Source organism: Pyxicephalus adspersus, chromosome 2 (genome assembly GCF_032062135.1).
Source record: "Pyxicephalus adspersus chromosome 2, UCB_Pads_2.0, whole genome shotgun sequence".
Classification (NCBI taxonomy): Eukaryota; Metazoa; Chordata; class Amphibia; order Anura; family Pyxicephalidae; genus Pyxicephalus; species Pyxicephalus adspersus.
The window spans coordinates 139,850,500-139,872,206 of record NC_092859.1 but is presented as its reverse complement, the minus strand read 5'-3'; the positions used below and the strand labels follow the sequence as shown (position 1 = coordinate 139,872,206).

At 39.1% G+C, this 21,707-nt stretch overlaps 1 protein-coding gene across 2 annotated transcripts in view; it reads right to left on the bottom strand.

Moving 5' to 3' along the window:
* Positions 1 to 18,036, bottom strand: part of ADAMTS17 (ADAM metallopeptidase with thrombospondin type 1 motif 17) — a 156,790-nt gene extending 138,754 nt beyond the window's left edge. For both annotated transcript variants that reach the window (XM_072402659.1, XM_072402660.1), the window contains exons 1-2: positions 17,679 to 18,036; positions 6,170 to 6,534 (exon numbers count right to left, since the gene is read on the bottom strand). In XM_072402659.1, the coding sequence (XP_072258760.1) occupies positions 6,170 to 6,534; positions 17,679 to 17,718 (405 nt within the window). In that variant the 5' untranslated portion in view covers positions 17,719 to 18,036. The remainder of the gene's footprint in view (positions 1 to 6,169; positions 6,535 to 17,678) is intronic.
* Between the last annotated feature and the right edge of the window lie 3,671 nt (positions 18,037 to 21,707).

Genomic DNA, 21,707 nt, shown 5'->3' with positions numbered 1-21,707 from the left:
TCAGGAGAGGCTTCCCTTTACCACACAAGTCCTGCCAAGAACAACACAAGGTTTTCCTATAAAAATAAAACCCTTGAAAGAGAGACAACCTACGCAGAGATTTATCTGGGTTATGATAATTTCGGTTCAGTTGACCTCGTAACTTGGTGTGGATAAATCAAAAGAATGTAGTCAGGAGAGGGAAGATCTCTCTGCTGTCTAGGATATGTTCAGCAATGCAGCTTCTTACAGATCTTGACTCAGCAGAACCAAAAAAAATGATTCCAGTACTGAGTGCAGCAAAAATAGAGGTCCAATTGCAATGTGTCTCATCATTGTTCATAGAGAGAAAATGACTTGTGCACAGCGCCCTCAGATGGCCTAATACATGCAGGCACACCAAGCTGTAATGGCATCAACTTTCATTCTGCTGGACATTATGTCTACCTCATATGAATGGTATAGAAGGTGCAAATTTTGGCATCCAATATACTTGGCATCCACATTTAGTATCCAGAACACTACAGAACTAGTTATGTCTCCCTGGCTTCCACAAGGCCAGCAACACTTTCACTGTAATGTCACCGCATAAAGGTTTAATACAGAATGATCCAAAGGTTTCTCCGCAAGGTCTACTTTACTAGATCAATTTAAAGAACAACTAAACGTTTAATAAAGCTTAGTTTTTAGTAGACTTAATTCATCCTGTTGGAGATCACCGATAAGCTGCTTACTACTTAAAATCCATAACTTATGGCCAACTTTTGTGTCTCTCTGGTACTAAGTTTTAACCCCATATCAGTAAAAAAAAAGGAAAAGAACAATTTAGATTCACCAGATAGCCAATGCACCCAAAAAAGTATACATTTTGTCTTCACTGTGCCTAGAGCAGAAAAAAGCAAATCTGAAAGAATGAGGTCATTAGTGTCCTACAAGAAGATAGAAACATTTCCTCAATCTCCTTTTTCCCAGTAACCACCAACGCTGATTGTACATATATATATTTCTGAGACAGGTAAAGAAGGAGAAGAAGCTACAATAAGCTCAACAACACACAAAACCGGTGTTATTTCAGGTTTTACATGATTCCAGGATTTGTGGACCAACACCTTAGTCCAGGAAGCAGATGTTGACCCTGAACAATGCAATGGGGAATTGGGAAGATGAAGATTGTTAGGGGAAAAAAGATGATGTACTTGAGAGGTCATAAATACCCTAATGTATTGTTAATGTTGACAGGCACCCAAGCTTTTACAACCTAAAAATGCATTCCAAGCATTGAATAGCAACGAACAGTTTGCAGATCTTAAAAATTATTATTATTAAACAGTATCTATATAGCGCCAACATATAACCCAGCCCTGTACATTAAATAGGGGTTGCAAATGACAGCCAGGCAGAGAAGGAGGAGAGGACCCTGCCCAGAAAAGCTTTCAATCTAAGAGGAATATCATTTTTGATGACTTTTTAGAAGTCATATCCATCTACTGAGTGGTTCTATTTGTGTGTGCATGGCCATGGGTGGTAGAAGCCCACATGCAACATGCCACTTCTGGTGATGTTGTTACCTGGTCTCAGGTTCCAGTATGGAATGCCAAACCTCAGCTTGGCATCCTTAAACAGGTGAGATCACCACTGCACTGTAAATAAATGTGTGAATATTTTCACTATAGAACTGGAAAATAATATGGAATATATAGAAGTGGGGAAAATAATATGGAATTATATAAAAATAGATGTACAAATTGGGCAATTTGTTCACAGTTGAGTGATATTTCAGATTCTGTAATATAGCCTACAGATGTATTTCCAAATAAAGAAGCACAAAACTGAATGTGGTCAGATTTAGGACTGTGTCCAAGGGGGAAAATGCATTATTTTGCAGTGGATACAAAGTCTAGTTCTCTCAATCTCCCTTTTTTGAATAATAACAATTGGTTATGGTGTTCGTATAGATACTACATGTCTGATACTAAAACAATAGGAAGATAAGATAAATTAGAGTGGCTTTCAAATGCAAGACCACAGAGACCATCAACATAGACCCATAGATTTTTCTCCCACAACTCTCTAACCGCTATGGGTAAAGATGAAATCCAAAGATCATTAAACACATACAGTGTCAGTCAAGCATAAAAGTAGGAGTTGAAGGCAAGCAATTGACATCATATAAACGGTATGTTTTGTGTCATCACACTAATTTAATGAGACATCAGACTTATCACTTAGATCATGGGAAGTACGCCTTCTTGCTATAAGCAAATTCAGATTTCTTAAGAAATAATCCAGATACAAGAATAACTAGCAATTACCAAATGAGCAATGTAATGATATAGAAATTTCTATGGAATTACAGAAATGTTTTTATTTTACAAAGCTATCTGACTGGAAGAAGCTTATCTACCAAAGTCATCCTTATCAGAGATCCAGAAGAATTAAAAAATGGAGACAGCTAGGAATGTAGCACCAAAGCCATTTGCCAATTCATCTTGACATCTGTCATACCAGGAATGCATACCACTCCCAACATAAACATTATCATATGACTGCAGCACACTTGTAGGTGTCAAGCTGAATTAAATAATGAACCTGTCTTCTAGATATATCATTATTGGAAGGAGAAACTGCTAATACATGAGACACATATTCCCTATTTTGGTTTATTAGGTTTCCCTCACCCTTGAGGTACATTATTTTTTTTCACTTGTTTTGGACCCCCTTTTACTTTTAATATCTATGGCACCTTCCCCTATTGGGTTGCTACGAGTTTCTATTAGGAAGGATGTATAATCACTAAAATTTACTTGCAAGTCTTTGCTTGCCGTACAATAACAGGCACCTGGCTTGGACAACAAGAAATCCTCCTAAATATGGCCCAGTGTGTACAAAATTGGATTATGGACACTAGTGCAAGAGCTTTGTGGAACAGGGACTTGTAGGGACATGCACTATATGAAGTTCTTTATTATATGTTAGTGTAATATAAATTAGGTAAAATTTTTATAACATATATGACTCTACATTCTACAAAATTTTACCTAATTGAACAACTAAAAATTTAACATTTTGGGATCATGGCTTGTTTATGGAGTGGTGAACAGCTTTACCAGTGTTTCATTCCCTGCAGCAAAAAGCACCCAATCGGTAACAAACAGTAGAACCAGCAGCCACCCATTCTTCCAAAGCTATATCCAGCAAAATAGGCTCATTCTTTTCAGCTTTGTCCATACATGCAATTTTAACTGGATCCTAGACCCCTCTATGGATTTCACTGGTAGACTCTTGATTTGAAATGTTAACTTAGACAGAATGATAGATAGAATGATTTGGCAGAAGCTACTGGACTGCTCGAAGACTTTACATCCCAAGATCAAGGCCTATGCTACTTTTTCTTAAGGTGCGTACACACTTCCAATTTTTATCGTTCCAATCGAACGACGAACGATCGATTGGGCAAAAAATCGTTCGTAAAAAAGTAACCAACGACGCCGACGAACGAGGAAAGTCGCTGGAAACGAACGACCAGACCGGCGGATCGGATTGGACGACGATCGTTGAACATCGTTCGTGTGTACGGTCGTTCGTTGATCGTCCATGTTCAGAGCATGCGTGATGAACGAACGTCCGTTCACTTTCCTGTCGTGCACATAGTTCCTCTATCGCTGAAACGATCGTATCTATTGTGTGTACAATATCTATGAACGATCGTGTCGTTACCTCTATGTGCAGGATCGGTGCTATACGATCGTTCGTGTATATCGTGCAGGAACGTTCGTCGTTCGTTTTCCGACGATAATAATTGGAAGTGTGTACGTAGCTTTAGTGTACAACACATATAGATAAAACACTCTAATCTATACCTTTCTCCTGACATAGAGATAGAACTCATCCGTTGATCAGACAATGCCCTGGTTGTTATGTCCATACATACAGATGACCAATAATTTAAAAACTTGGAGAATAAATGACAATCTATTATACAAAGAACATGTTATGCTAGAACAATGCTATTCCTGACTATATGCAACTTCATAGGTGATGATTATATTAACACCACTCCATGGCCTAAATAAAAAGAAACCCTTAATATCCTAATAGGTGTTAAAACAGGCATTGCCATTAAACACAGTTCCCACCTACAAAAAAAGTGAGCAGCCCAAATTAAAGTTCTTTTCTGAAAACGAAGCCAGCAGCCACCCATTTTTCCAAAGTTAAATCCAGCAAAACATGTTCATTTTTTTAAACTGTGTCCATACATGCAATCTTAACCAGATCCTAGACCCCTCTATGGATTTCACTGGAAGACCCTTGATTTAAGTTGTTAACCTAGACATAGAATGATTTGGCAGAAGCTACTGGACTGCTGGAAGACTTTATATCCCAAGATCAAGGCCTTTCGCTACTTTTTGTTAGTTTACAAAACATATTGTCACACTAATCATATATGGATACAACACTGTATTCTAGACCTTTCTCCTGATAAAGAGATAGAAATCATCCTTTGATCAGACAATGCCCTGGTTAATATGTCCATACAGACAGATGACCAATATTTTAAAAACTTGGAGAATAAATTACAATCTATACAATAAACGTGTTATACTAAAGCAATGGTATTCCTGTCTATATGCAACTTTTTTGGCGATGATAATAATATTGCCACTCCATTGCCTATACAAAAAGAAACCCTTAAAATGTGTTGAAACAGGCATTGCCATTAAACATGGTTCCCACCTACAGAAAAAGTAAGCAGCCCAAATTATTATTTTCCAAAAAAGACATGTCCTGTTGTATAAACCCATCTCTCTGACATAACCCTAATAAAGAAAAAAAAATTGACACGTCCCCATCCCCAGCAGAGGACAAAATGGGAGCGTACTATGTGAATGAAACAGAATTTCATATTATATTCCTCTAATAAAAATAGAAAAGAATGACACTCTAAATGACCTTATCATAGGTACAGAGTTTTACCATGCCTATTTACTTCCAAATTAGGTTAACAGTCACCATTTACGGTATGCTGTTAAGGCAGAAGTGCCTCTGCTAACATTCTCTAGTATATACTTGTTTGGAGTCCCAGTCACCCTGGTATTTCTCTGCCACTTCCATTCCCATGCCCATCAATGTGTAAGTACAGCACTGTATACTGTACATCTCTGTACATTTCTAACTTATGCAATTTTACCGGCAGAGTTTAGAAGTTCTTAACATACAGCACATCCTGCACCCTATTTTTGCCATTGAACCAACAAATACCTCTTTTACCACCATTTTCTCTGCACACCTTTGCCATCATTGCCCTCCCCTATACACCTCTGCCACAATCTGCACTTCTGTAAACCCCAGAACACATCTGAAACCAATTTACCCCTCTGTAGTCACTTCTGTAACCCCAACCTCATTCACCTCTCTGGAGTCATTGGCTCTGATTTAATAAAGCTCTATTTAATAAAGGAAATAATACACTTTCATCAGTGAAGCTGGGTGATCCAGCAAACCTGAAACCAATTTCTTCAAAGTCATTTGTATTTACTAGCAAATATTTTGATGCCTGGACCAGATCCATTTCAGGTTTGCTGGATCACCCAGCTTCACTGATGAAAGTGTATCCTCTCCAGCCTTGGAGATGATCAGGAAATCAGGGCTTTTCAGCCACTGCATATACCTGCTGACTAGCATTACCTGTGGAACATATTAGTTGAAAATATTTTATTGGGCTCTACATAGTGGGATTGCACAAGTGGTTGCGCCCTATAGGGTATGTCTACCCTATAAAGCTTTCTATGGTTGTAGGGGCCATATACTGCCTTTTGGTCCTTGGAGGTTGGAGATGAATAGTGAAACCCAGCGAGAAGTCCTTTTTTTTTTTTTTACAGGAAATCCTTCAAACAGATATACAACAATAAAAAAAAATAATAATCAAATGTAAAAAGTTTAGACATTTTGCTACAGCAGGTCAAAAATTTAGATCTCAGGAGTCCATTCAGCTTTTAGAATAGGATACCTAGTTTTAACTCGTATATTAAGATGTGATATCTACCCCAATCTCCAACATATTTTTGTTTGTCATCCACACAATATCTCATTAGGAAATGTGTAGCCCTACAGTGAAGATAGAACTTTAAATATTCCTAGGTATAACTTTAGTGTAGGCTGTGGTTTACATAATACAGAAACATATACGCACCAGTCCTGCGCAGGCGCTGAGTGATGCAAAAGATTTGTTATGGTTCAGAACTTCTCCAGTATAAAAACAAAGCTCATGCACTGGGATTCTGGTCTGGACTTTCTCTCCAAGCTCCGTTCTCTCCTCTACCACAAATCCCGAAGCCAGAAATTTGAGGTTCCTTTGCAGGTGCAAATGCAGATTTTGACCAAAGGCTGGAAGATGGATATACATATTGTCCGGGTGGCTTCCTACGCCTGTTGTAAGGGAACGCGGCCTTCGAATGTTAGAAAAGACTGACTCATCTCTTTGCAGTGGCAGAGGCACCTCTCCAGCCCATATTAACTGCGGGATCACAACTTCAACTTCTTGGTCAGAGCATTCAGCTGCAAAACAAAATGTGATTCACATATGAAAGTGATGTCAGTTGCTACAATGTTTTTTCCAACCAGTCACACTACAGCCAATACAGTATGTAAGTCCCACAACAATGTACTTATATCAATACAAAAAAAAATGTATGTGTTAGGTTTTCCAACATTTAGACATTTGCATGCCCAGGCACTTTCCTGCACTAATGAATTCAGAGAGAGAGGAGGAAGGATTTGCTGCACTGCTGGCTCTCCTCTACAATCTCCAAAAGTTACACTTTCATAAGCATTCCTGAATGATACTCAGAACACTTCACGTTTGGAGTCATTTACCTCCTTTTTTGGGAGACCTCAATCAATAGGAATGTATTGATATCCTTCGAAAGAAGGGAGTGTCATATTATTAATTATTGTTAAATATCATATTGCTAATGATCAAAGTTATTATTATCATCAATTTTGAATAATCCTTTATAAAAAACCTTTGCTGGTGTCATTTTTCGCTTGGGTATATTCCGGCTTGCTGGGAGACTTAAAATTTGTTGATGGTGCTACTTCGAACTCAACATTTTTCTGGTTTTAAGAAGGTTAATTTTGCTGAAAACTCCATGTATGCACTATCTACCAGTTGCTGAGTTGTAAAGTACAATTGGTCTAAAGCTTTTCTCCATATCCCCTAAGGAAGCCCATAAGGGCGAAACGCGTTGGGTCAGGAGACTGTGCACTGTAACAGACAATTTGTACTTGAACCATCTGCTTTTAAGGTGTATCTGTATATGCATATATGCTCAGTCACAACTGAACTTTTTAATGTTTGCAATAGTTGATTTTAGAATACTATAATAACGTTTGCATTTTTACAAAACTATTCTCTTTAGTGCCACTTCAAAAGCCTTCTATTCCTTCCCCTTCCCCTCCCCTTGTCCTACCCTCCTTCTTATCAGCACTTTCCTGCACTACATAACCTTAAAATAGTTTGGAAAATGCAATTTACCACATACCGCTACTGAATTCTGTGAGGAACACATTCTGTACTAATGGGTAGGGTTCACCTGCAGCCAACTGTAGGCACATTTTTATAACGCTGTTTTTCCCCCCATCAATTTCAGTGTATCAGCACACATTGTTACCACACCATTACAGTATTCTGTACTAGGTGGACTTCATCCACTGGATTAATAAGTATTTTGGAAATTTTCAGGGATCCAAGAGAAAATTGTACGTGCAGAGGTACTGCCTAGACTTCGAATTTGTATTTATGCATTCAAAAAAACTTCTATAGTTCCCGGTATGTTTATGGTAGAAAACACATGCACAGAGGTATAACTATGCATGTACCCTTGTTCACATATTTTCTACTATAAACCAAAAGTGAGCAAACTGTTAGCTCAACTGCATTCCCAAACACCCCAGCTGAGAACCATTTTTGCACGTGGTTGAGTGGGGATAAGGCACAGTTCCTGGATGCGACATGATAAGGTCTGTGAAAATGTGAAATCGGCTCCCTCAGGAAGTAGTTTCAGCAACTACTATAGATTGCTTTAAGAAAAAGCTGGATGCTTTTCTAGAAGCTCACAATATAACAGATAAAACTTTAAAGTAAAAAAAACAGTAACCGTTGATGCAAGGAACATCCGATTGCCTCATGGTATCAGGAAGGAATTTTTTCCCCTGTTGGAGCAAATTGTACCAGGGGTTTTTTGCCCTCTTCTGGAACAACTAAGTCTTATAGGGTTTTATTTCCAGGATAAGTTTATTTCCCTAGTGGTTGAACTTTCCCAGCTGCACTGCAACCGCAAGGGTGCAAAGGTTTCAACCTGTAGTTGCACGCAGGTTGCGGATCGTAAATGCAAGTGTGAAAGGGGTTTAGTTACAGATGCTCCTCACTTAACGACCAGGTTCTGTTCCAATGACATGGTCATTAAGTGAGGAGCATAAAAAGGAGCCCGTCTGTAGAGCTTTGTATCAGTGATGGGTATACGGACAGCCTGCAGACCCAAATTGAGGAAAATCACTATTTAGGATGGAAGATGGACCCTGAGAAGAATGAAGGTGAAAAGACATGCTGCTGCACATTGTACAGTTCTTGTATATTGTACCCGTCAGATATCCGATTGTTAAGTGTGAGCCGTTGTTAAGTGAGGAGTACCTGTATTGCAATTTTCTTTTCCAAAATCAGCTTTATTGAATAGCATAGAAGGTAATAACAATCAAGGCATTTGTGATACAGAACATGTAGAACTGTTTTCAATACCAAGTCATTTTGCTTTAATTTAACATACATCAAGAACATTGTATTGCAATTTTCTAGCTGAAAATTGATAGTTGGTGCTTGGATATTTCTAGTAATTTGAGCAAAGGGAAAAATGGAAGCGTCCATCTCAGTACTAGAGGCTGGGTAAAGATAGTGGTTAGGCAGAGAGAGTGATTGGCCCAGAATGGCAGAGATTTGGTGCCAATAATTCAGGCCAACATAGCAAGTCTGTTTGGTGGTTAAAGCTTGTGTTGGGGATTGGGATAAGGTGTGGGTCAAGGGTTCAGAAAATAATTAGACTCTAGGAAGTTTTAGAATTAGGATTAAGAGTAAAATAATACTTTAATGGTTAGGTAAAGGTTACAGTGGGGGGAAAGGTTAAGTGATCGTGTGTAGGTGTTTAGGTTTAGCTTTAGGGTAAGGTTTAGGATTATGGTTAAATAGAAACTTGATTGCGAGTTAGGGTTTACTTCAAGTTTTGGGGATAGAATGGGATTGCTCTTAGATTTTACATCTCAGCAAAAAATATTTAGTGAGGTTTTGTTTTCATTGTTTTATTTCCTCCTAGTTTTTGCTTCTATTCTGTATTGACCTGATGTACTTTTTCTAAAAGTGAGTTAAGGATAGATTTGCATGGAGGGGGTTGCATAAAAGACTGTTGTTAGAACTCAACATAAGAATTTACCTACAAGGGTAACTCCAATCAAAACTGTAATTAAAACTCATTTTTGTTACCCCAGAACAGTGTCAAACCTGCATTGGAAAATAACATTATTGAAATTTAGCCCCAGAACTATACAGGAATTATCAAATTTCAGGTCAATCAGCCACAGTTCAAAAAACTCTGGAGAGACTTTGGGGTTCCAAATAGGCCTGGGGTAGCAGTGGGGGTAGGTGCCATTCTCTAATGAAATGACCACTAGACCCAGCTACAAAAAAATACCAGGGGCTCTATTTATAAATCAGAGAATCATTCATTCCCTCAAACATTGCCTTGTGGGAAATTTTCAGGTCTATGTGTTTCAATGGCAGTAAAAATTCCCACCAGGAAGTAGCTGTTTAATATATGGGCCTTACAATATACAGTTAAGTCCATAAATATTTGGACATAGATAACTTTGTTCTAATTTTGGTTCAGTACAATACCACAATTAATTTTAAATGAAACTCAGACGCAGTTGAACTGCAGACTTTCTAAAAATAAGTAATTGGACAATTGACTCAAAGGCTAGTTCATGGGCTGTGTGGGCAATTCCTTCGTTATGTCATTATCCATTAAGCATTTTTCTGTGAACAGACAACATGAGGGCAAAGGAGCTCTCCATGCAGGTGAAACAAGCCATCCTTAAGCTACAAAAACAGAATAAACCCATCCGAGAAATTGCTACAATATTAGGAATGGCAAAAGCCACAGTTTGGTACATCATGAGAAAGAAACAAAGCACTGGTGAACTCAGCAATGCCAAAAGACCTGGACATCCGCGGAAGACACCAGTGGTGGATGATCCCAGAATCATTTCTATGGTGAAGAGAAAGCCCTTCACAACAGCCAACCAAGTGAACAACACTCTCCAGGAAGTAGGCGTATCGATATCCAAGTCTAACATAAAGAGAAGACTGCATGAAAGTAAATTCAGAGGGTGCATTAAAAAGGTGCAAGCCACTCATAAGCCTCAGGAATAGAACCGCTAGATTGGACTTTGCTCAAAAACATCTAAAAAAGCCAGCACAGTTCTGAAAAAATATTCTTTGGACAGATGAAACCAATATCAACCTTTACCAGAATGATGGCAAGAAGAAAGTACAGAGAAGGCGTGGAACAGCTCATGATTCAAAGCATAGCACGTCATCTGTAAAACATGGCGGAGGCAGTGTGATGGCTTGGGCGTGCATGGCTGCCATGGCACTGGAACATTAGTGTTTATCCATGATGTGACACAGAACAGAAGCAGCCGAATAAATTCTGAGGTGTTCAGAGACATACTGTCTGCTCAAATCCAGCTAAATGCAGTCATATTGATTGGGAGGCGTTTCATAATACAGATGGACAATGACCCATAACATACAGCCAAAGCAACTCAGGAGTTTAATAAAGCAAAGAAGTGGAATATTCTTGAATGGCCAAGTCAGTTACCTGATCTGAACCCAATTGAGCATGCATTTCACTTGTTGAAGACTAAACTTCGGACAGAAAGGCCCACAAACAAACAGCAACTGAAAGCCACAGCAGTAAAGGCCCAGCAGAGCAATAAAAAGGAGTAAACCCAGCATCGGGTGATGTCCATGTGTTCAAGACTACAAGCTGTCATTGCCAGCAAAGGGTTTTCAACCAAGTATTAGAAATAGACATTTTATTTTCAGCTTTTTATTTTGTCCAATTACTTTTGAGCCCCTGAAAAGAAGTGATTGTGTAAAAAAAGGCTTTAGTTCCTCACATTTTTATGCAATCTTTTTGTTCAACCCACTGAATTAAAGCTGAAAGTCTGCAGTTCAACTACACCTGAGGTATTACATTTAAAATTAATTGTGGTAATGTACAGAACCAGAATTAGCTGTCCAAATATTTATGGACCTAACTATACATGGACAGAGATACTTACATTTATATGGACCCCAAGCTGATACTAATACAACCATAAAAAGGTAAATTGGTCCAGACTCCCAAAAGGGGGCACACTAAAATCTTTACTATACTAGGTATTACATTGGGGTTTTTATCATATATCACTAGATCTTAAAAGGTCAAAAAATAATAATATTTAGGATTTGTATGTGCTTTAACACACAGCGCAGATCACTTTATTTCACCATTTACAGGTAGTGTCCTTGCTCACCTATGATAAAAATAAATCAGTTTCAGCATGCAACCTATTATACACAATGACAGATGCCCTGCAGGCATAAGCATGTCTACCTATGTCACGTACTGGGGGCATGAATGTACTCAGAGAACTTTTCTAAGCAGCTATCAATATAAATATAATAAGACTTCAACATATACAGTTACGACATAGCAGGTCTAAAGATCAATACCAGATAAGTTTAGTAATGAAATAATGTAAAAGTCATATAGGAGGTTTATTAGTGCAATAGGGTGAAAATCACGTATGAGGATTCCATGCATAGCAAGCATTAGCGGTGCTGCTCTCCTGTAGTTATTCAACAAATTTCTGCAAGAATCATGTTAACATTTAAGGAGCTGTCCATCCTCGGGCTACGTACACATATGGAACGGAAAAAGGTGAAATCATTGCCCAAAGCAACCAACCAACATCCAGGGGTTATTTTTATCATGCATGTTAGAAGATGCAGGCAGGTGTCTCAATGGTAGAGGTAGACGTGTTGTTAGTAGTATTAAGTTGTAGGTTATTGCAAGGAGACATGGTCCTTATTATAAACAAATATATATCTCACCCAGTGGGCTCTGCACGTTAAAGTACCTGAAAGTGTTTCTGCTGCACAAAGCACTCAATCAACTTCCATTTCACACATTCGGCCTGATTTATTAAAGCTCTCCATGGCCGGAGAGAATACACTTTCATCAGTGAAGCTGGGTGATCCAGCTAACCTGGAATAGATTTCCTAAGTCATTTGTTATTTGTTAGCAAATGTTTTCAATTCTGGACCAGATCCATCCCAGGTTTGCTGAATCACCCAGCTTCACTAATCAAAGTGCATGCTCTCCATCCTTGGAGGGCTTTTATAAACCAGGCCCATTGTATCTGAAGTTTAACATGCTAATATTCTGCATTTCTCTGTCCCCTTCCCCCATTAACATGCTAAACATATTGTTAAAAACTGTAATTTTTATTACATACTTTATTTTACGTCCGTGATATCATCTGCTTCTTTATACAAGCAGGAAGATCATGACTAATGGGAGAGGCTGGCAGGTTAATTAATGCTGAAGGTCTATTAACTATGAAATAAGACAGGGTTTATGCAATGTGCTGCATCTTCTAATGCACACTGTGAGAATCCAACTGTGTGCAGTGAATTTGGAGCATGTACAGCTCTGCTGGACTGAAGGCTTCAGATAATACTGACATTGGACAGTCTGCATTAGGCAGCGTGCTGTGAATACTTTCAGAAGCGCCCTCACCACTATACCATCAACGTACAACATACTCATACAATTATACCACAACAACATAAGCTCAGAAGATTTACCTATTTTAATCTGTTCATATTACGTAGGTCAATCTACATTCAAATGATTATATCAAGAACCAACATACATGTGACAGCCATATTATGTACTAGAAACGTAAGCGCAAGAGATTGAACTCTGCAACTTCTTTGGTGAAAAGTACAAAAGCATCACTGTTAAGATATTATATGCCCTTATACCAAGAATTGTGCAAACCCAAGAAAAAATTTCAGACACATTAACTACTTACAAGTGACAGTGTTACGTTAGCAAAAACATACACACAACGACCGGCACTCAAGTCTCCCAATCCCCTGAGGAAGCCCATTCGGGCGAAACGCGTTGGAAATGAGACTAAACCTTTGCATTGAATTATTACCCAGGAGTGTAAGGTCTGTTCGTATTGGTCTTTAAGAATATGTAAGAAGTCCAATACCCATACCCTATGTACAAATCTGACCATCCCCTGTGGGGAGTTAAGCGTCGTTGTGTATTGAATGTATGTTCTGTATTTTTTTTTGCTCAAATTGTTAAGAATGAGGGATTTTATATATTTTTTAACAAAACAAGTTTGCCATAAAAAGCCGTTTTCTTTTCTCTCTACTTAGAATACTTTCAGAAAGTTAGGTACAGCATCTGCCAGACCCTCCTACTAGCCTTGATCAGCCTGCAGAAAAGCACAGAAAGAATGTGATGTCAGTAAAACAGATTTCCCTAACACTCATAGCCCCTTGAGCGAGATGTATATTTACCATAGTACCACATCTCCCTGCTTGTTGGAAAATAAAAAGAATGATCTGGTTGCTGTGAATTCACAGACGCTTCACCTCTCAAGCACTTTTAATGAATGAGATCCACGTGCCGAAAGAATTGAACAGATGTTGCCAATTGCAATCATCCCAATTTCATATTCTAATAGACATTAAAAATCTGACATCTGTAATTTTTTTTTATTTGCTGGCAGCAATACAGGCAAGTCCAATAAAACAAAACAGAATAAGATTTGTAAGAGAAAAGACGATTTAAGTGGAATCGCCTAGACTGTTTACACAAGAATATTAGAGCGGTAAAAGACAAGCCATTCGTCTAGACAAGCAAATAAGAACCCTTGGAGCAAAAGGAGTTAATATATTACACAAGGTCTAACTCCATTTCCAGCCCAGAGATCCTCAGCTGACCCTTAAGTGATGTCCTTCCTTCTCTGCACTTCTACCAAAAAGAGGGTCAGAGAAGCCAAGGCCCCTGTGCAGAGTCAGCTGTGCTACAGACTGCAGAACCCAATGCTTAGCTTCCAGCCGGACTCCAACTCCTAATGAACGGAAACTATGATGTTCAGCAAGGGGGACCCTGCCAGGATATGCTCAGGTTGAAACATCAGCTATGAAAATATAAAGGGCCTCTTCACAAAGTTCCCCCCTCAACACATACAACACACGCACAGCAAGAGGAACAGGAGTATCTGGGCAAGGAATGAGGGGGCTCCATTCTTTGCTATTGTAAAAGGGACTAGAAGTAGTACTATGGAAGTAGACTTGATCAAGAAATAAGATTTTACAAACCGTATTGCCTAGTTTTCCAAAAAGCAGATGAACAACAGAAATAGTGTAGATTAGGGGCCAGATTGCTTGCAACAATTATAATGTTACTTTAGGTTTAGATTCCAAAGCCTCTGCCTAGACTTAATTAGGAAAGAACTTTTTAATCCGCATTCCAGAGAAGGGTTTAACCCCTTGGGAAAGTGTATGAGGTGTTTGAAATGAGAAGATGCACCATACAGCTTTTCCCATCACATATCAGCTGTCAACATATCCACGCCGTACTGGAGTCGAAGCACTTTGAGATGCAACACGTGTCTGCTAGATACAATTTCAGCCCTTTGATGCAAGAAGAGGCTTGCAATGTACATTTACACTAAGTATGGGGCTTTCTTTTCCCCACTAATGAAACCAACATAGATAAGGGACTTGTGTGATGTTGAATTGGTCATAAGGTTTGTCTTTACAGGATGTCCTTTGAATAAAGGCTCCCAAGGACTGTTTTTGAGATTTAGAATGGTTGTGTTCTCCTGACAAGTGAACAACCATAACACATCATTGAGCACTAAAGTATGTAAATTGTGATGTTCATTTCAGAGATTCTACAATTTGTCACATTTTGATTCATTTAGGACTATTCATTTGATTTGAGGGATATTCATTAGGAATCCAGGTAATCAGCATTCATTAGTTTATTAGTTGGACAATTCTTCACGTCCAATACATATTTTTTTTAAATAATGAGCAAATTATCTGGAGCCATACCCATTGGCTCAGTTATAGATAGCAGATTCAGAAGAAAACAAATGATGGTCCAGTGGAAGCACTTTGATCTATTTGCTGTAGATGCCCAGAAATCCATCTGGGCAAAGTGTCAGACAAGCTATGTATGGAATATATTGATCATTTCTCTACAAAGAATGTGCTTGCTGGCTGTCCAAGGGATCTTCTTGGGTATCTATGATTGTCTAATAAAACCACTAATATCCTAAGTCTGTGTTTCTTACATTTCTGTAAATGAGTTTTAAACAACCATTGGTACAAGAAATCCAAACCCTGGAGTTTTCTATTCATTATTATTGTAGGCACCAGTGGAGATCTATTGTCCTATAGAAAATCTTTAAAATCAATGTAGACACCAGCGATGATCTACTGCCCTATAGACAATCTTTATTTATAATTATTGTAGACACCAATGGTGATCTACTGTTCCAATCGCCATCTTCATTACTGATGTAGACACCAGTGGTGATCTACTGTCCCATAAATAATCTTCATTTACTATCAATGTAGACACCAATGGTTATCCACTGTCCCAGAGACCATTTCCATTATTAGTGTAGACACCAGCAATGATCTACTGTCCCATAGACAATCTTTATTTATAAGCAATGTAGACACCAATGGTGATCTATCAGAGACCATTTTCATCATTAGTGTGGACACCGTTGGTGATCTACTGTTCTAAAGATCATTTTCATCATCAATGTAGACACCAATGGTAATCTACTGTCTGAAAGACAATCTTCATTCATTATCAAGTAGGTACTAGCTGTGTTCCGCTGTCCTAAAGATAATCTTTATTATCAATGTAGGTGCCAGCAGTGATCTACTGTCTGATATACAATCTTTATTCATTATTAATGTAGACTGTAGTGATCTATTGGCCCGAAGACACTGAATTCCCAAAATTATTATCAATGTAGATAGCAATGGTTATCTACTGTCCCAAAGACCATTTTCATTATTAGTGTAGACACTAGTGGTTATCTACTGTCCCAAAGATCATCTTCATTATCAATGTAGACACCAGTGGTAATCTACTATCTGGTAGACAATCTTCATTCCTTATCATATTAAGCACAGCTGTGATCTACTGTCCCAAACGCCATCTTCATTATCAGTGTAGGAACCAGTGCTGATCTACCGCCCCGAGGACAATCTTTTTTCATTAATAATGAAGACTGCAGGGATCTACTGTCCCATAGATAATCTTCATTTACTATCAATGTAGACACCAATGGTGATCAACTGTCCCACAGACAATTTTTATTTATAAGCAATGTAGACACCGATGGTTATCTACTGTCCAAGAGACCATTTACATTATTAGTGTAGACACTGGTGGTGATCTACTTTTCTAAAGATCATGTTCATTATCAATGTAGACACCAATGGTAATATACTGTCCCAGGGACCATTTCCCTTATTAGTGTAAACTGCAGGGATCTACTGTTCCAAAGATAAAGTTCATTCATTATTACTGTAGATACCAGTGGTAATGGACTGTTCCAAAGACAATCTTTTCCAAGTATAAAAACAATGCTAGCAAAGCATACCTATTATTGGAATGCTGTCCCTATACCTATGACCTGTCAAGTTTTAGGGGCACCCGTATGTAGTGGTCTTCATTCATTCTGCTTTGTAAAAATGCTCCCCTTTACAGGTGCATATTCTTCTAACCATGGATAAGCTTTTACCTAGCTCTCCCCAAGAGTAATATAAAAAGACATTCAAAAAATTTGCTGGAGCCTAAAATCAGTTCACAGAACCAATCCAGATGTGTTCTTCACAGCTCCCAAGTCTAGTGCATGTGTGGCAGTCTCCAGCCCCTGGCTGCAAGTAAAGACCTGGAAGGTCCAGCAGAACAAACAGACAGGATGCCTGGAAGAGGGAGGACTGCGTCAAGCCAGGATCTGGGAATATTCAACGCGCCTGCGCTGCCAAAGTGACGTTAACCTGTTAGCTGCCAGCAGGGGCCCACGGTGTAAGTGAGATTCAGGTCATTCCAGTCTGCAGACTTTCTGCAATGAATTAAATATATGCATGCTTAATGTAACTAGTAGAAGAGAAGATGGGTGAGATGCTTAATGTAACAATAGAAAATACTCTGCGCTTGCAAATACTGGGATTGAATTTTGCTATAAAAAAAAAGAGGTGCTGTCTATGGATGATAAATGTAAAATTTCATCCTGTCACCTATCCAGGAAAATAAAAGGAAAGGAAGGATCTGGCTTGTCAGGGAGGCTGATTTAGAAAGGTGAAGCCTTTAGCAACCTCTCAGATCCATAGAATCAATTTCCAATGCATGTTAGTAATAGATGCAATAAATCAAAATTTTAACTCTTGCAATGCATTTATATAAAGATCATCTCAATGATTTGTCTGTAAAGGCATTTTATATGACACCAATGAGATTTGGAGAATGAATTCTACTTACCTGGTGACAGCAAGAGGCTGAGTAAGCAGATGATCAGCATACTATAGGCTCCCAGTGTACAGGGTGCAGAAAAGTGTCCCCAATAGCAATGGATTATTGATTGATAGCTCAGTGCAGGGTGATGGTAACATACAGTACATACAATAGTAGATAATCCAGTACCCCCTGATTGCAGAACCAGATGGAAATATTACAGTGCAGCTTCTTCTATTCAATCACATAGCCTTGGAATGATTGCAGGGTGGCATGAGGAGCTTTGCAAGCTGCAGCATAACCTGTGTCGCGCAGACCGTGCCCGGTGCAGTGCAGACGGTGCAGCGCAATGCCCGGTCACTGCAGATTCGAAGCCTTTGCAAAAGCAATTAGCACAGCTGAGAATCTCCACTGGACCTCCAGAGCCCGCCCACCGGGCACAGCGAGAGCCAATCACAGTTCAGCCAGGGTGAAGGACTGGAATTGTCAGCTCAGGTATTGGGGGAAGGAGACAGCTGGAGGAGGGCTCCCGGCTCAGTACACGTGGTTGAGGTGCAGTACACACAAGTAGGCGGTAGGGGGAGAGCGAGGTGTTATGAAAGGCAGGTGTGGGAGAGAGGAGGGGGTGGCGGTGCTGGAAGTGGCTTCAGCATGTTGCTGGCTTTATAAATCGATCTTTGTGGATAAAAGACAAATAGAGAAGAATTTACAGTGTGTAGAATAAATTTACAATTTGTAAATAAAGTACATAGTGTAAAAAAACAAAAAATGATAATGATAAGTGTGCTGGGCTATCCATATTGGTTGCTATGGGATACCAGAGTCAGTCATGGCCAAACATTTACCTCAGATATGGCCAAGCCTGGCATAGTACATTGGGGATGATTTACCTCAGCAAAAAAGGAGCAGGAATGCTTCAATATATTTATATTGCATACGTGGCGGTCTTAGCCAACAGTGGGCCCCTGTGCAGATATGACTGGGGGCCCCCCACTGACCGGACTCAGGGCCCCACTGAAAATGGTCTACATCCCTCTTTGCATGTCCTGTTGTCAACCCTGGCTTGCGTTGTCTTGGAGCCCCATGAATTTGTCCACTTTGCAAAGAAAAGTAGGGAAAGTAGGCAACTTATCTGAACAAATCTGAATTTAGTTTTTTACCTGTAGAAATGCACTCTTGATGTGGTTTTATTATTCAAATTTCAATATTTCAAACATGGCCATTAGTTTTCATATTTGTGCATATTCTATGTATTTAAATTGAAACAATTCAGTTTACTTGTTCCATGTCTTTTGAGGTTTCTTACTTTACCTGTGGCAGTTGTATCTTCTATCCACAAGGACTGGGTAGAAACATGTCAGTAGACACACAATCAGTACTATACTGACACAGCCAGAAACATGTCTATAGGACCATCAGTACTGTACTAGCACAACCAGAAATAGCCGCAGAAACAGTCAGTACTGTATTGATACAACCAGAAACATGTCTACAGGAATATCAGTGCTGTACCGGCAAAATCAGAAGCATGGCTGAAGCCACAGTTAGTACTATACTGACACAACCAGAAACATTTCCAAATAGATCATTGGTATTGTACTGATACAACCAGAAACACATCCGCAGATACATTCAGTACGGTCCTGACACAACCAGAAACATGGCCACATACACAGTCAGTACTATACAGACACAACCAGAAACATTTCTACAGTATTTTACTGACACAGCCATAAACATTTCCACAGATACATTCAGTATGGTACTGATACAACCAGAAACACATCCGCAGATACATTCAGTATGGTACTGACACCACAACCAGAAACATGTCCAAAAGAACATTCAATACTGTTCTGACACAACCAGAACCATCTTTTCCTATATGTCAGCCTACAATGCCAAATAATCTTTGTTCTTTTTTGTATAACTTGGAATCTCTGTATCATTTTTTGGATCACAGGTTCCGGAGGTCATTTCTAAGGTGCCTATGTAACATTTAGCGGTATCTATGCACCACAGGACTCTAATACTGTACATGGCACCTGTATTTTACTTTCATTTATCCATTTCATAGGACAGCAGGGCCTTCAAAGTGCATGGGGGTGTTCTCTGCTTATCGCTGCAAAGAACACAAAATTAGAGATGAGTGCAGTCCATTACTTGTCATTTGAGGTTTGCTCCTCTTTTCTGCGCCCTTTTTTCTTATGATTTAGAATAAATGGGGTTTTGTTTGTTCCATAGTCACAAATTTGTGAACCCCATACCTGTGCTTTTTAAGTTAGCTGGAGTATAGTTGTGATTTTTAGATTGAGCAGTGGTATGGCCATAGTAAGGCCCCTATATTCACATGGACTTTGAGGCTTGCATCACACCAATGCTTTGCAGTAAAACACACATTTTATTGTGTAGTTACACATTTACACATGTGTAACTACAACACAAAACAGCATACGATCTGGGCCATTTAATTAAAAGGGCACCACAACAAACCTTGCCAGACCACCTTAACATATTTCAGTGAAGCACAATGCACATATATGAATTATCTGTGCTTTGGGTTGTGGTGCATTGCAAAAATAGTACACTTTTAACAATCTTATGTGCTTTGTAATGCATTAGGAGCACGTTCATTTTGGATAGGCTCTGTTATGCAAGGGGAGTTAATGTGTATGAGAAGAATACCACATACACATCTGGCATGTGTGTTTAAAAAGATAGCCAGTCTGAAAGTATATACAGAGCCCAATGGGTTTAAAGTAGAATTAAACTACTGAAGAAAATTACAAATTTGGGGTCTTCAGGATGTTTTGCCATCATGGCAAAAATGTACAGTACATTGGCTCAATATGGCAACTTACCTAGCAAAAGGATCCCCTTCATTGTTGTACCATCCCCATTATTGCTGGTATTCCAGCTTTTCTTGGTCCTCCAGGTTCACACTTCAGCCCCTTGAGTAACCAGGCCAGGATGAATTACCTCCCAAGCATGTACACAATTGTTACTTTTGTAATAAAAATACTTACTTGGTCCTGGCACAGAATAATGCCAAGTCTGTACACTGAGCTATGCCTGTGTTCAATGAACAATAAAACAAGAAGAGTAAGCTGAGGCAGCCAGTAATACATCTTTGACAAAAGAGACTTTAAACATTGGAGTGCAATTCTGCTTATCTAAACACATTTGTATTTGTTGGGCATATCATTTTGCCATGCCAACCTATTTGATGTGTTATAGTATTTGTTTCCAGCAACGAGACAGTGATAGCAGTGCAGGCAAAACAAAGGCTAAAACTATACTGGATCTGGATGCTCTTCTGTTGATTTTAAAATTCCAGTCTAGCTAATATTTAGGCCGGCGGGGATGCCAAAAATATTGCAGCTCTTTTTTGTTCTGCATTATCTATTATCTTTCAGAGGGGAATGACTGTCACCACACATAGCAGGCGTACTTGTAGCAGTTACGTGTGTAAATGCCTCTTTCATGATGAGAGAGTGTAAAATTATTTTTAAGCTACCACACAGTTTCCATGTATAGTTATAAATTAAAATGTACAGGGAAAGGTTAAAGTGGATGTTTTAGGAAAAGAGGTCTGCTTTCATTGACTGGACACCCTTCTACAATCACATTTTTTAAGTGAAATTAAAAAGGTTAGAATTATACCTAGCTAACCCTTTTTTTTGCATCATCCCCATCCTACTAGGTACAGTCGTGTGAAATGCAAATATCTTCCAGGTATCTTCCAGGAAGGTCTGTGATGTCTTTGTCATTAAAGCTACGTTCACACGTCAAATTTTTCTCGCCCGATAATCGGCTCAGGGACTATATCGGGAAAGAATCTGGCGTGTGTACAGCCCAAGTCGTTCATCGTCCATGGATCCTTCCTGGCGGATCCACAAATGATGAACGACGAATGAAAGGGAAGGGGAAGAGCGCCCAGCAGGGTGCCGCTCCGTAGCTCTCCCCCTCCACTCTGCATAGAGCAGAACAGTGCTGTATGTACAGCACTCGGTCATGATTCGTGCAGTTCTTATCATTGGAAAGGATCATGAAAGG